The sequence below is a fragment of the Neomonachus schauinslandi genome, chromosome 12 (assembly GCF_002201575.2).
Source record: "Neomonachus schauinslandi chromosome 12, ASM220157v2, whole genome shotgun sequence".
Lineage (NCBI taxonomy): Eukaryota > Metazoa > Chordata > Mammalia > Carnivora > Phocidae > Neomonachus > Neomonachus schauinslandi.
In genome coordinates this window covers 99958525-99969667 of record NC_058414.1, presented here as the reverse complement: position 1 = coordinate 99969667, position 11143 = coordinate 99958525, and the positions used below count along the sequence as shown (strand labels likewise).

At 60.0% G+C, this 11143-nt stretch overlaps 1 protein-coding gene across 1 annotated transcript in view; it reads left to right on the top strand.

Moving 5' to 3' along the window:
• The window catches only part of WDR86 (WD repeat domain 86), a 22553-nt gene extending 14663 nt beyond the window's left edge, over nt 1-7890 (top strand). The window contains exons 4-7 of the mRNA XM_021692875.1: nt 195-609; nt 3716-3851; nt 7376-7479; nt 7665-7890. Of these exons, the coding sequence (XP_021548550.1) occupies nt 195-609; nt 3716-3851; nt 7376-7479; nt 7665-7835 (826 nt within the window). The 3' untranslated portion in view covers nt 7836-7890. The remainder of the gene's footprint in view (nt 1-194; nt 610-3715; nt 3852-7375; nt 7480-7664) is intronic.
• The last annotated feature ends 3253 nt before the right edge of the window (nt 7891-11143 follow it).

Here is an 11143-nt window from a genome sequence, read left to right as displayed (position 1 = left end):
TGCCCCTTACCCCTGTGTGCTCTGACCCCTGCCCCTACCTCTGCGTGCTCTGACCCCTGCCCCACCCCCGCGTGCTCTGACCCCCGCCTCTTACCCCTGCATGCTCTGACCCCTGCCCCTTACCCCTGCGTGCTCTGACCCCTGCCCCTTACCCCTGCGTGCTCTGACCCCCGCCCTCTCCCTCTTCCCACCAGGATCCTGGTCGCCAACAACCAGCTCTTCAGCAGCTCCTACGACCGCACAGCTCGAGCCTGGAGCGTGGACGAGGGGCAGGTGTCCCAGGAGTTCCGGGGCCACCGCAACTGCGTGCTGACCCTAGCCTACTCCGCGCCCTGGGACCTGCCTGGGGCTCCGTGCGCCGAGGAGGTTGGGGGGCTCCTGGTGACGGGCAGCACGGATGGCACGGCCAAGGTGTGGCAGGTGGCCAGTGGCTGTTGCCACCAGACGCTGCGGGGCCACACGGGGGCCGTGCTCTGCCTTGTGCTGGACACGCCCAGTCACACCGCCTTCACCGGCAGCACCGACACCACCATCCGGGCCTGGGACATCCTGAGCGGGGAGCAGCTGCGGGTGTTCAGGGAGCACCAGGGCTCTGTCATCTGTCTGGAGGTGAGATCTGCTGGGGAGGCCCCCGGGTCGTCCTCTGAGCCCTACCCCGCGTGCTAGTTAGCTTGCCCGGGTAGCAGACGACCACAGACGGGCGGCTTGCACGACAGAGACGGATGGTGTCACCGCCCTGGAGGCTGCAAGTCTGAGATCCAGGTGTTGGCCTGTAGCTGGCTGTATTCTCACGTGGTCGTCCCTCTGCCTCCAGACGTCCCCTTCCTATAAGGACACCAGTCCTACTGGATTAGGTTCCACCCGAATGACCTCGTTTTAACTTACCTACCTCCTTAAAGACCCTGTCTCCAAATACACTCACATTCACAGATACGAGGGTTAAGGCTGTTGTCAACATAGGAATTTTGGTTTCTTTACATGTTAAGGGAGGATTATGTCTACCCAGAAACCCTGGTCCATAATTCCTAAATCCAAAAGTTCCACAACACGAAATTGTGTGTGTGTGTGTGTGTGTGTGTGTTTTTAAGGCTTGGCACCAAAACTTACTTGGCAGCAAAGCCAGGCCTACACAGATAGGCTAGCTGGAGTTCACTTTACCCCTTTTCCTGGGACTATGAATTCCTTTGCTGTAGAAACATGAGCATGTTGCTAAAATCCAAAAACTTCTGAACTACATCTGGCCCCAAGATTTTGGACCAGGGATTCTAACGTGAAAGCGCCCGCCCTTGGTGGTCGTGAGGATCTCATAAACTAGTGGTGGACGTGGCCCAGACGTGACCCACATACAGGTGTCTGGTAGGTTGTGCTGTTGTTGTTGGGCATCAAACAGATATGCTGCCCATGCTTATCTTTTCTCATTTTACACATGAGAAGACAGAGGCTCAGAGAGGGTAAGCAACTTGTCCAAGGCCTCACAGCTGGTAAGGGGCAGAGACAGACTGGAACCCAGGACTGAACATGTAACCAGCAGCTTATTTTTTTTTTTTTTAAGATTTTAATCATTTATTTGAGAGAGAGAGTGAGAGAGAGCACGAGAGCAGGGTGAGGGGCAGAGGGAGAAGCAGACTCCCCGCTGAGCAGGGAGCCTGACGTGGGGCTCGATCCCAGGACCCCAGGATCATGACCTAAGCTGAAGGCAGACACTTAACCGACTGAGCCACCCAGGCGCCTCTAGCCAGCAGCTTATAAAGGCGTGACAGGGTCTGTACCTTGCCGGGGTGGGGGAGTCTTACCCCGGAGGCAGCGTGTCCGGAGCCCAGCTGTGCTCTGCAGCCTGGCCCAGCGGCTTCATTCCCCTGCCCAAGTGCATCTGCTGCCGTGAGCTGAGCAGGGAGAGGCCCGCACCCTGGGGGCCCCCACAGCAGAGGCCTCGTCCTGCCACCTGCTTGGATGGATCGCAGGGAGATGGCCCCGAGCCCTGTCCCCTCAGAGCTGTCTTGGCTGAGGGAAGTCTTGCAGGCCCTGTCCTTCGTGACATGCCCCTGTCAGGGTCTGTCTGCTTCCCCATGTGCCTCGGGCCTCCCCCAGCTGCTCCCCAGGGATGTCCTCGTAGGAAAGCAGCCAAAGTGAACAGTGAGGTCTCAGGCAGCCAAGGACAACACGCTTGGAGCATTTCCTGGGCCTCTGGACTCGTGACTTGTACTTTGAAATCGTGCTGCTGGGTCACTTTTAAACAGTGTGACAGACCCCACGTTGTCGGGACACGCTGCGTGGGGAACAGGAGGTGTCATCCCTTTGCGCCGTGGAAGCTCAGCGCCTTCCTTGCATGGGCTGAGCGGCGCAGAGGTGCCCCGTGTCCCACGGGGGCCTCCAGCCCGCAGGCTACTCACGCCAGCCCCCTTAATTTCAGGTCTGTGAGGCTCAGTGGGCAGTTTGGGAAGCGTGGTCCCTGGAGGCCTGGGGCTGCCTCTGGAGCGACGGCTGATGGGTCAGGACACATGGGGGCATGGGGCAGACACTGGGGCAGGAGGCCGTACGTGCTCCCCGAGACCCCACCGCCTCTGCTGTGGTGAATGGCCCAAAGCCAAGTTTGACCTGTGCTGTGGCTGGGGCAGAAATATAATCTGGACGAGTCAGAGTCCTGTCCTCTGGGATTTAAACTGGGAAATTATAGGGGGATCCTGGGTCAGCCGCGGGAACTGGAGTGGTAAGGGGCCCAGAGTGTGGCTGTCGTTGGGCAGGTGTGTGCTGGAGCTAGGAGGGCATGGGCCATGGCAAGGATGCCGAGGGCCTGTACTCGCACCAGGCCTGCTGCCCGCTGCCCCAGCAGAAGGGCCTCCTCTTTCCTAAGGCTCCAGGGGTCCCTGGGCCCCGGCTCTGGCACGAATGTCTCTCGCCAGGGCTCACAGCCACCCTCCTCACCTGATTTCTGGTTCTCCTCTGCCTCCCTGCTAACCAGAGCTGCTGGGTGGCGGCTCTCTTGGCTGCATGGGGATTTTGTCTAGAGGAACCTGCAGAAATATTTTATTCGTCTTCGCACTTTCCCTGGGCCAGGACACTGGCTGTCTTGGCAAGGGGTGCTCCTGTGAGGGGCCTCCCCCAGCCATGCCTTCTCTCCCAGGCCCTTGCTTTCCTCCTGCGACACCGAGCAGGGGTGTGAATGCCACTCTGGTCAGCTGGGGCAGGCGGGAAGTCGGGGAGCCTGTCTCCAGGGCTCCTCCCTCCCCACCCGGGCAGCCCCGGGAGCCCTTTCCTCAGCCGGGACAATCGAGGGAACGGCTGGTGCGGCCGGCCGTAGCTACAGGTGGGTTCACCGGAACCTTTCAGGCGCCGACTGTTCTTCAGCAGGAACCGCCGACGAGAGACGCCTGACAACAGTAACAACACGCGCGAACACTCCGTGCTCCTTACTCCTAGTGCTGAGCGCTGCGCGGGCCTTCTCTGCGCCCCCCACGGGAGCCTGGCGGCATGCCGACTTCCGGTGCGGGGGAGCAGTCAGTGACGGGGCCGAGGGCAAAGTGACAAGATTCTTGGGTGCTGGAGCCGGCAGCTGGGTGGGTCCTCACAGGCAGGGTCTTTCCCGCTCGTCCACGTTCCCAGTGAGACCTGCAGGGGCCCCTCCCCCGTCACACAGAGCGGTCTGGAGGGGGCTCCGAGTCACCTGCCACGGCCAGCAGCACCAGAGCCCAGCGCCACCCCCCCTCCTCCCCCGCAGCTCGTGAACCGGCACGTGTATTCGGGCAGCGCCGACAGGACGGTCAAGTGCTGGCTGGCCGACACCGGGGAGCGCGTGCGCACGTTTGCGGCCCACCGACACAGCGTGAGCGCCCTCAAGTACCACGCAGGCACCTGTAAGTGACTCCTGTTCCCGGCTGGCCCCACGCTGCCCCCACGCTGCCCCCACCAGCCCGCACCTGCCTGGGCTCGTCCCTCCTCGCCCCCACCAAATCCTCCCGCCCTCGGGGCCTCTGTGCCCTACTTCTTACTGGACCGTTCCCTCCTGAGCCTCAGCGGCCATTCGGGGTGGTCAGCAGCCGAGCCTCCTCCATGCACGTGTGCCTCCAGGGTTATTTTTTTTTAAGCTTTTTTTTTTTTTAAGATTTTACTTATTTTTATTTATTTGACACAGAGAGAAAGAGTGAGAGAGAGAGAGCGCAAGCAGGGGGCGGGGCAGAGGCAGAGGGAGAAGCAGGCTCCCGGCTGAGCAGGTATCCCGATGTGGGACTCGATCCCAGGACCCCGAGATCATGACCTGAGCCGAATTCGGGCAGACGCTTCACCGACTGAGCCACCCAGGCGCCCTTCCAGGGTTATTTACAAAGAAGGTCCAAACAAGGGTGTGGGGCTTCCTCCCCAGCTTCACTCCACAAAAACATGCAGCAGCCTGAATGGCCAGGACGCCCAGGGTTAAGAGCATCGTCTCACGGACACATTCGAATTCTTGAAATGAGACCTTGACAGCACTCACTCCTGCCAGACTGGAGGGCCACATGGGTTTGACTTCACCTGGCATTAGGTTTGACAACAGATAAGAGAAAGCCCAGATAACAGTGCTTTAAAAGAAATAGTGGTTTGTTTTTCTCAGGTAGAATTTCTGAGGCTGGCAGTCTAGGCGGGAATGGATGGTTCCACAAAGTTATCAGCCACCCAGTTTCCTTTGATCACTTTGCTTTCATCACCCTTAGCACATGTCTTCTAACTTTTAGGGGCCCTCATAGTTTAATATAGCTGCTGGAGCTCCAGCCACCGTGTCATATTGTAGGCAGACAGGACAAAGAGGGAAGGGCAAAGGGATGTGTCTCTTAGCTGAGTGGGTCCCTTTAAAGATCTTTCTTGGAAGCCTTACCCAGAGACTTTGCATGCATCTCTTTGACCGCTGCCTACAAGAGGGACTGAATAATAAAATCTCTTATCTGGGGATATTGCTGCCAGGGTTAATCAGGTTATTTTGGATAGAAAGAAGGGCAGAATGGCTTATTGGGTAGGCAACAAGCTGTCCCACAGGTCTCAAACTGACACACCTGGGGTTTGCTGGCTCTGTCCTGCAGGCTTGGCTCATGTTCACACCCCAGACACACCCAGAAGACAGACACTGTTCCAGGAAGCACCCCCGAAACACAGACACCTCACCACACCTACATGGGAGTGGGGCTCCCAGGTTCCTGAACATCTCTTTCCCAAAACAGTCCCCAGCATTATGTTTTGCCACCAGCCTCCCTCATCCCCCCCCCCGTTTTCTCTCTCTGTCTCTCTCTGTCTCTCACTCTCTCTCTCTCAGGGAGCAGATGGGTGGGGGGAGTCACAGCAGAAAATTCAAGTTGACTTCACAGCACAGATGTTAGATGAAGATAGAATGTGGATCTCTGAAAATAGAGCCCAAGATACCCTTGGGCTTTAGGTGTCTGACACCTAAAATTATTTTTTCCTTCTTCCTGGGTCCAAGTCTGTGAGTGTGATGATGGCTCTGCTCCCAAGTCGGGACCTCTAATTTAAAAAGATTAAAGCCGCCCAGAGCGCCTCCCCTTGGCAGCAGCTGGGATGGACCCCATCTGCTGCCCACTATTAAGGAAATTGGTCCGTGGTCTTTGCCAATGGGCTGCAGGTTGATCAGACTTAATCCCTGACCCTCTTCCTATCCACGGGATGCCCAGCAGCCACACTGGGTTGGGGAAGGGGAAGCAGGAAAGGAACAGAAGAGACCCAGTTCCCCTCTAGAGCCACGGCCACTGGTAGCATCTGGAGCCAGGCTGGGAACAGGCAGGCGAAGCAGTAAGTGGGGTAAGGAAGAGATCCCTGAGGCTGGGGATCCCCCAGGGCTTGCTCAGGCTGCTGGGCGGGTGCGGCAGATGCTGTGCATACCACACCTGGGGCACTGCTTTCTGCTGCACCTCAGGTCCTCTGCCCTCGACTGTTTTCCTGTGAGGAGCAGGTGGGAGGAGGGCTGGGAGCTGACACCCACAAGAGGGGCCCTCAACCAGTGACTTGCCCCACCCTTCGGGGGCACAGCTCTGAGACGGGGTCTGCACCTTCTCCCAGGGTCCCCCTGCAGTCACCTGCTCACTCATACACCTTCCATCCTGTTTCTCCCATTTCGTGGAATGCCCTGCCAAATGAAATGTTTGCACTCGGGTGCCTGGGTGGCTCAGATGGTTAAGCGTCTGCCTTCGGCTCGGGTCATGATCCCAGGGTCCTGGGATCGAGTCCCGCGTCGGGCTCCCTGCTCAGCGGGGAGCCTGCTTCTCCCTCTGTTTCTCTCTCTCTCTGTCTCTCATGAATAAATAAATAAAATCTTTAAAAAAAAAAAAAAAGAAATGTTTGCACTCAAATCCTAGTGTCAGGGTCAGCTTCTGGGAGAACCGAGGCGAGGACAATACGTAAACAACAGAGTTCTTCTGGTCCCTGTTCTCCGCGCGGTCGCTGTTCTCGGCGGGGTCGCCGTTCTCGGCGCGGTCCCTGTTCTCGGCGCGGTCGCCGTTCTCGTCGAGGTCCCTGTTCTCGGCGGGGTCGCTGTTCTCGGCGCTGTCGCCGCTCTCCACGCGGTCCCTGTTCTCGGTGCTGGCCCTGTTCTTGGCGCGGTCCCTGTTCTCGGAGCGGTCCCTGAGTGGCAGCAGCGGCATCTAGAACTGGTTAGCCATGTGGGCTCTCAGGCCCCACCCCAGACCTCCTGAGACAGAAACTCAGGTGGGCTCAGCAATCTGCCTTAACCACCCTCCAGGTGACTCGGGGGCTCACTGGAGTCTGAGAACTCTTGAACTAAGTTCTAATGTAGGAAAAGGCGCAAGGAAGGCCGAATCCCGGGGCTTCCCCAGAAGAGGTTGGGCAGGGGTGCTCTAGCGAACGCCAGAGGGTCTAGGCTCTGTTCGGAGCCAAGTTCATTACTGAGGAGGGGAAGGATGGCATTACAGTAGGCAGCTCGGATGATGGGAGGTGGATGACCTCCCCCCCAACCCCAAGGCAGGGGCTTTAGAGCAGGGAAGCCAGGCCTCACCAAAGGCTTTCACCAAACGGTCTGAGAGAGGGGACCTGGGCCGAGGTGGTACTCAGGAGGGACAGAAGGCCCGGAGAGGGCCGCTCAGGCAGGCCCTGCAGCCCAGGGCAGGTTCAGCAGCCACAGTCCTGCAGAGCTGGCTGCAGGGAGGGCAGCAGGCCCCTGAGTTCCCAGGCACGTAGCAGGAGAATGAAGGTGCCGCCTCCTTCCTTGCAAGGAGCTCCTGCTAGTTCCCATTTGAACCTTAAGACCTCCCGGTGAGGCGGGCCGATGGGTCCCGGTCACTTCCGGGCCTGCCCCGCCGTGCCCCCCGCCCCCGGCCCCGCGGCGTCCGGGAGAAGGCGGCGGCTCTCGGGCGGGAGGCCCAGCGGCGCCCTGTGTCCACAGTGTTCACGGGCAGCGGGGACGCCCGCGCGCGCGCCTTCGACGCCCGCTCCGGAGCGCTGCAGAGGGTGTTCCGCGGTCACGCCTTCGTCATCAACTGCATCCAGGTAGGCGTTCCCCGCCCGGCTCCTGGGCTCTGCCTCGGCGGGGAGGGGCAGGCCGGCCCCCACCCCGGCACCCCGAGGCCGGGCTCCCCCGGCGGCGAGGCCACCGACGGTTGCGGGCACCGCGGAGGGGAGGGCGGCCCGGGCGCTCCCGCAGCGCCGCCCCACGCGCCGCCCCGCGCCCGCAGGTGCACGAACAGGTGCTCTACACCGCCTCGCATGACGGCGCGCTGCGCCTCTGGGACGTGCGCGGCCTCCCGTGCGCCCCGCCGCCGCGCCCTTCCGCCCCCGCGCGCAGCCGCTCCCGCCTCTTCAGCAACAAGGTGGGCTGCGCCGCCGCGCCCCTGCAGCCCGCCTGAGCGCCCCGAGACCGCGGGCCGACCCACCCCCGCCCTGGGCAGGGCTCCGTGGACTTCTGAAGCCCCCTCCCGTCCCGTGGACGGCGACCGTGCTCGCCCTCGGGGACCACGTCTCTGTCCCCACCCCCCCCCAACCCCCCCCCCCCCCCCCCCCGCCGCAGAGCTGCCCTGCACTCAGGTCTGCACCTGACTCAGCGGGACCCTCCCGACCCAGGGTCTGCCGCCACACAGCCCCCAGAGCCTGAGGTCCCCAGAAGCCAAGCCCGTCCTGAAGGGAAATGGGATTTCTTCAAAAAGCCGCCCAGCCGCAATTGTCATTGGTTTGGCAAACTGTCTTGAGGACACTAGTGAAGAGCCGAAATACACGTCCTTCCAAGTGCTCTGGAATATGTCTTTTGTTCTGCAAACTCTCAGCTTCCTGTCAGAGGGGGGAGGGGTTCCCGGAACCGGGGGCCTCACACACCCGGCCTGGGCCTGCCCCTCCTCGAGGGGGTGGTGAGGGGCTGCGGCCCGATGACCCCTGCAGTGTCACTCGTGTGGGGAGTGGCCACGGGAGAGGCCAGGGAGCAAGGAACCGGCCCTTCGGCCCGTCTGAGTGACGACGGGGATCCGTCACCCCTGCTTTGGAGCTCGCAAGTCCGCATGAATCGAGGAGGGCTCTTGCCTCCGGGCTGGGTCTGCGGTAGAAAGGCCGGGGCAGTAGCCGCCTGGCCGCGTGCGCAGGAGCCAGCCCGACGCTGCGCGCGGTGAAGGCGTGGGCATCACTCCCGAGAGCAGCTGGAGTCCTCGCCCGGAGGGGCTTCACGGGGCAACGCGGCCCGGGCTCCGGAGAGGCCCCGAGGGGAGCCGCCCCCAGCTGCCCTCTCATCCCCTGAAGGGGGCGCTCTGCCAGCCCTCGCCTGGTGCAGGAGAGGCAGCTTGCAGTGTCTGCGGTTGAGAGCTCAGCATCTCGCCCAGGACAGGAGCCTCTGGTGCAGAGGAGCGGGCACCGCCCTGCATTCACGCAAGAGCTATTTCCTCAGCAGGATGCGCGGCAGGACCCGTGTTCCCCGGGGTGGCCAGGTCCAGGCCTGAAGGCGGGTCCCCCCCGCCCCCCCCCGCCCATGAATACATACAGGATTGGCACCGGGGGCAGTAGGAAGGGACGCGTACCTTTGTGACTGTGCTCTAGGCCACACCCCCAAGCCCTGGGAACCCGGGGGCCTCCCCAGGAAAGCAGGCTGGCTGGCGAGAAGCACGCGCGGCCGCATCCTTGGCCTCGAGCGGTACCGGTGCTCCCGCCTCTGGGAGCCGTGCCTGGGGCGCGGGCTGCCTGGCGGGGCCCGCAGCTGCGGCTGCAGCGCCTTGCCCACCGGCGGGGCTCCCGGGAGGGCCGGCAGACGGCCCACCTGCAGTACCTGCGCCAGGATTTCCACTGCGCCGACGGAGAGGCGGCCTGAGTAACCAGACGCGCACCGACGCTCACAGCCGCTGCTGCGCTCCTGCTCCTACGTCACCTCAGATGCCCCATCTTATCCACGGGCTAGGATGCACCCGGGGAAAGAGCCCCCGGGTGCGGATCATAGCACGGGAGCTGCTGGAGATTGGTTCTCCGGCCTGCCTCTCCTGGAGAGAGTAGGAAACGGAAACCTGTTTGTCGTTTGGTTTTTGTATTCATACAGCAGAATAAATTTGGGTGATTTTTATTTCTACAACACACAAGGCTTTGTTAGCTGTTGAGGATGTTAAGACCAGATGACCAGGTATTCTTTGCCCTTGATAAATACGGCTGGATGGGTGTGGGGGGGAAGGACAGAAGTACTTATGGACACATGGGCAGGAAACAGGGGCGGGGTTAGTGTCACCAAAGCCAAGAGCAGACGGAATTTCACAAGAAAACGATCAGCATCAGATGTGAAGAGTGCAGACATCCGCGTCCCACTCCTGCTCGGAGTCCTCTAAGGGCCTGGGCATTCAGCCACTCCAATCTAGACCCCCTGCCTTTCAGGGAGCTCTGTAGTTGGACTCCGCAGTCCTTTCCACCTCATCCTCTGCCCCGCCCCACCCTCTGGTGGGCCTAGAACGGCCGTGACCTCATGAATATGGCACACTTGGCCTGTTCTACACCGACTATTACCTGCTCATTGGTCCCAGGTCTGGAATGTTCTCCTTTCTTCTCAAACTCTCGGAGAGTCTGACAGGAAGCTGAGATGCCTCCAAGGCCCACCTCCTCTGTGACTCTTCCGGCCTCAGCCCACTCCTGTTTACTTGGGGACATTTTCATCACAAATGCCCTTTGCTGCTTCTCTTGCCCTCCAGAGCTGGGAGTGGCACTTGGTCACTGCCTGTCTAGTTTCACACACCAGCTGGAGGCAAAGCCAGGACCAGAGCCTGTCTCCGGACTTGGGATGGGCAGCCCTCCTTACTTGAGAACTGGCTGAAGTGATGTCAGAGCCCTGCTAGCGTGCTTCTGCGTTCCAGCCTTTCTAGGGTCACTAAGAATGCATCTGGGAAGCTAGAAGCCATGCCTGGCCCAAGACCAGGACAGTAACTAGTTAGCCAGAAGCTGCAACTCAGGCCCGAAATCCGAGGATGACATGGTCCCGGCGAGGCTGGAAGACCCCCCGCATCACCTCGGCCGTCAGCCCCTTCACCACCAGCGCACCCCCCTTCCCCTCCCACGCAGGCTCCTTCCCCGCCATCAGCTCCAGCTCTGCTTTCTACATTTCATCTTTTTATAACAGACATCAATGTGGCTTTCGATTTCTTCACAGAACGCCATGCAAGCACACGTCTTGAATCCAAATGAAGCTCTAGACACCCAGACATTTTCAATACTTAGAACGGTTTAGGAGTTTGAGCAACTTATTGCAAAGTTAAGCTGACAATTTTTGAATATATTTTCCGCCTTTTATTTCCATTTGTATCATCCATTTTAAAAATGACAGAAAAGATTCCCACCCATTCAAACCGGACTGCCATTCAAGCTTTATGAAAATGATTAGTGAAAAAGTCAAAGCATTTCAGCCAGCCCCTTGACGGCAGCAATGTGACCATCTGCCCTCCGTCGCAGGAGCTTCCAGCGACTTCTAGAAGGGCAGGAAGAGGGTCAGGAACACACACTCGATTCAGCACCCTGCTGCTGCCAGCCGTGTCCTGGGGCTGGACCCGGCTTTCCCTGAACACACATCTCCAGAGGAACGTACCGCACACTGAGTGTGCTTATTTGGGCCATGAAGAGGCTAACTACACACCTTTAGAAATAGTCCTCTGTGACACAGGTATGCCAAAAACCCCCACAAATCTGGAGAAAATACATCTTACTCTCT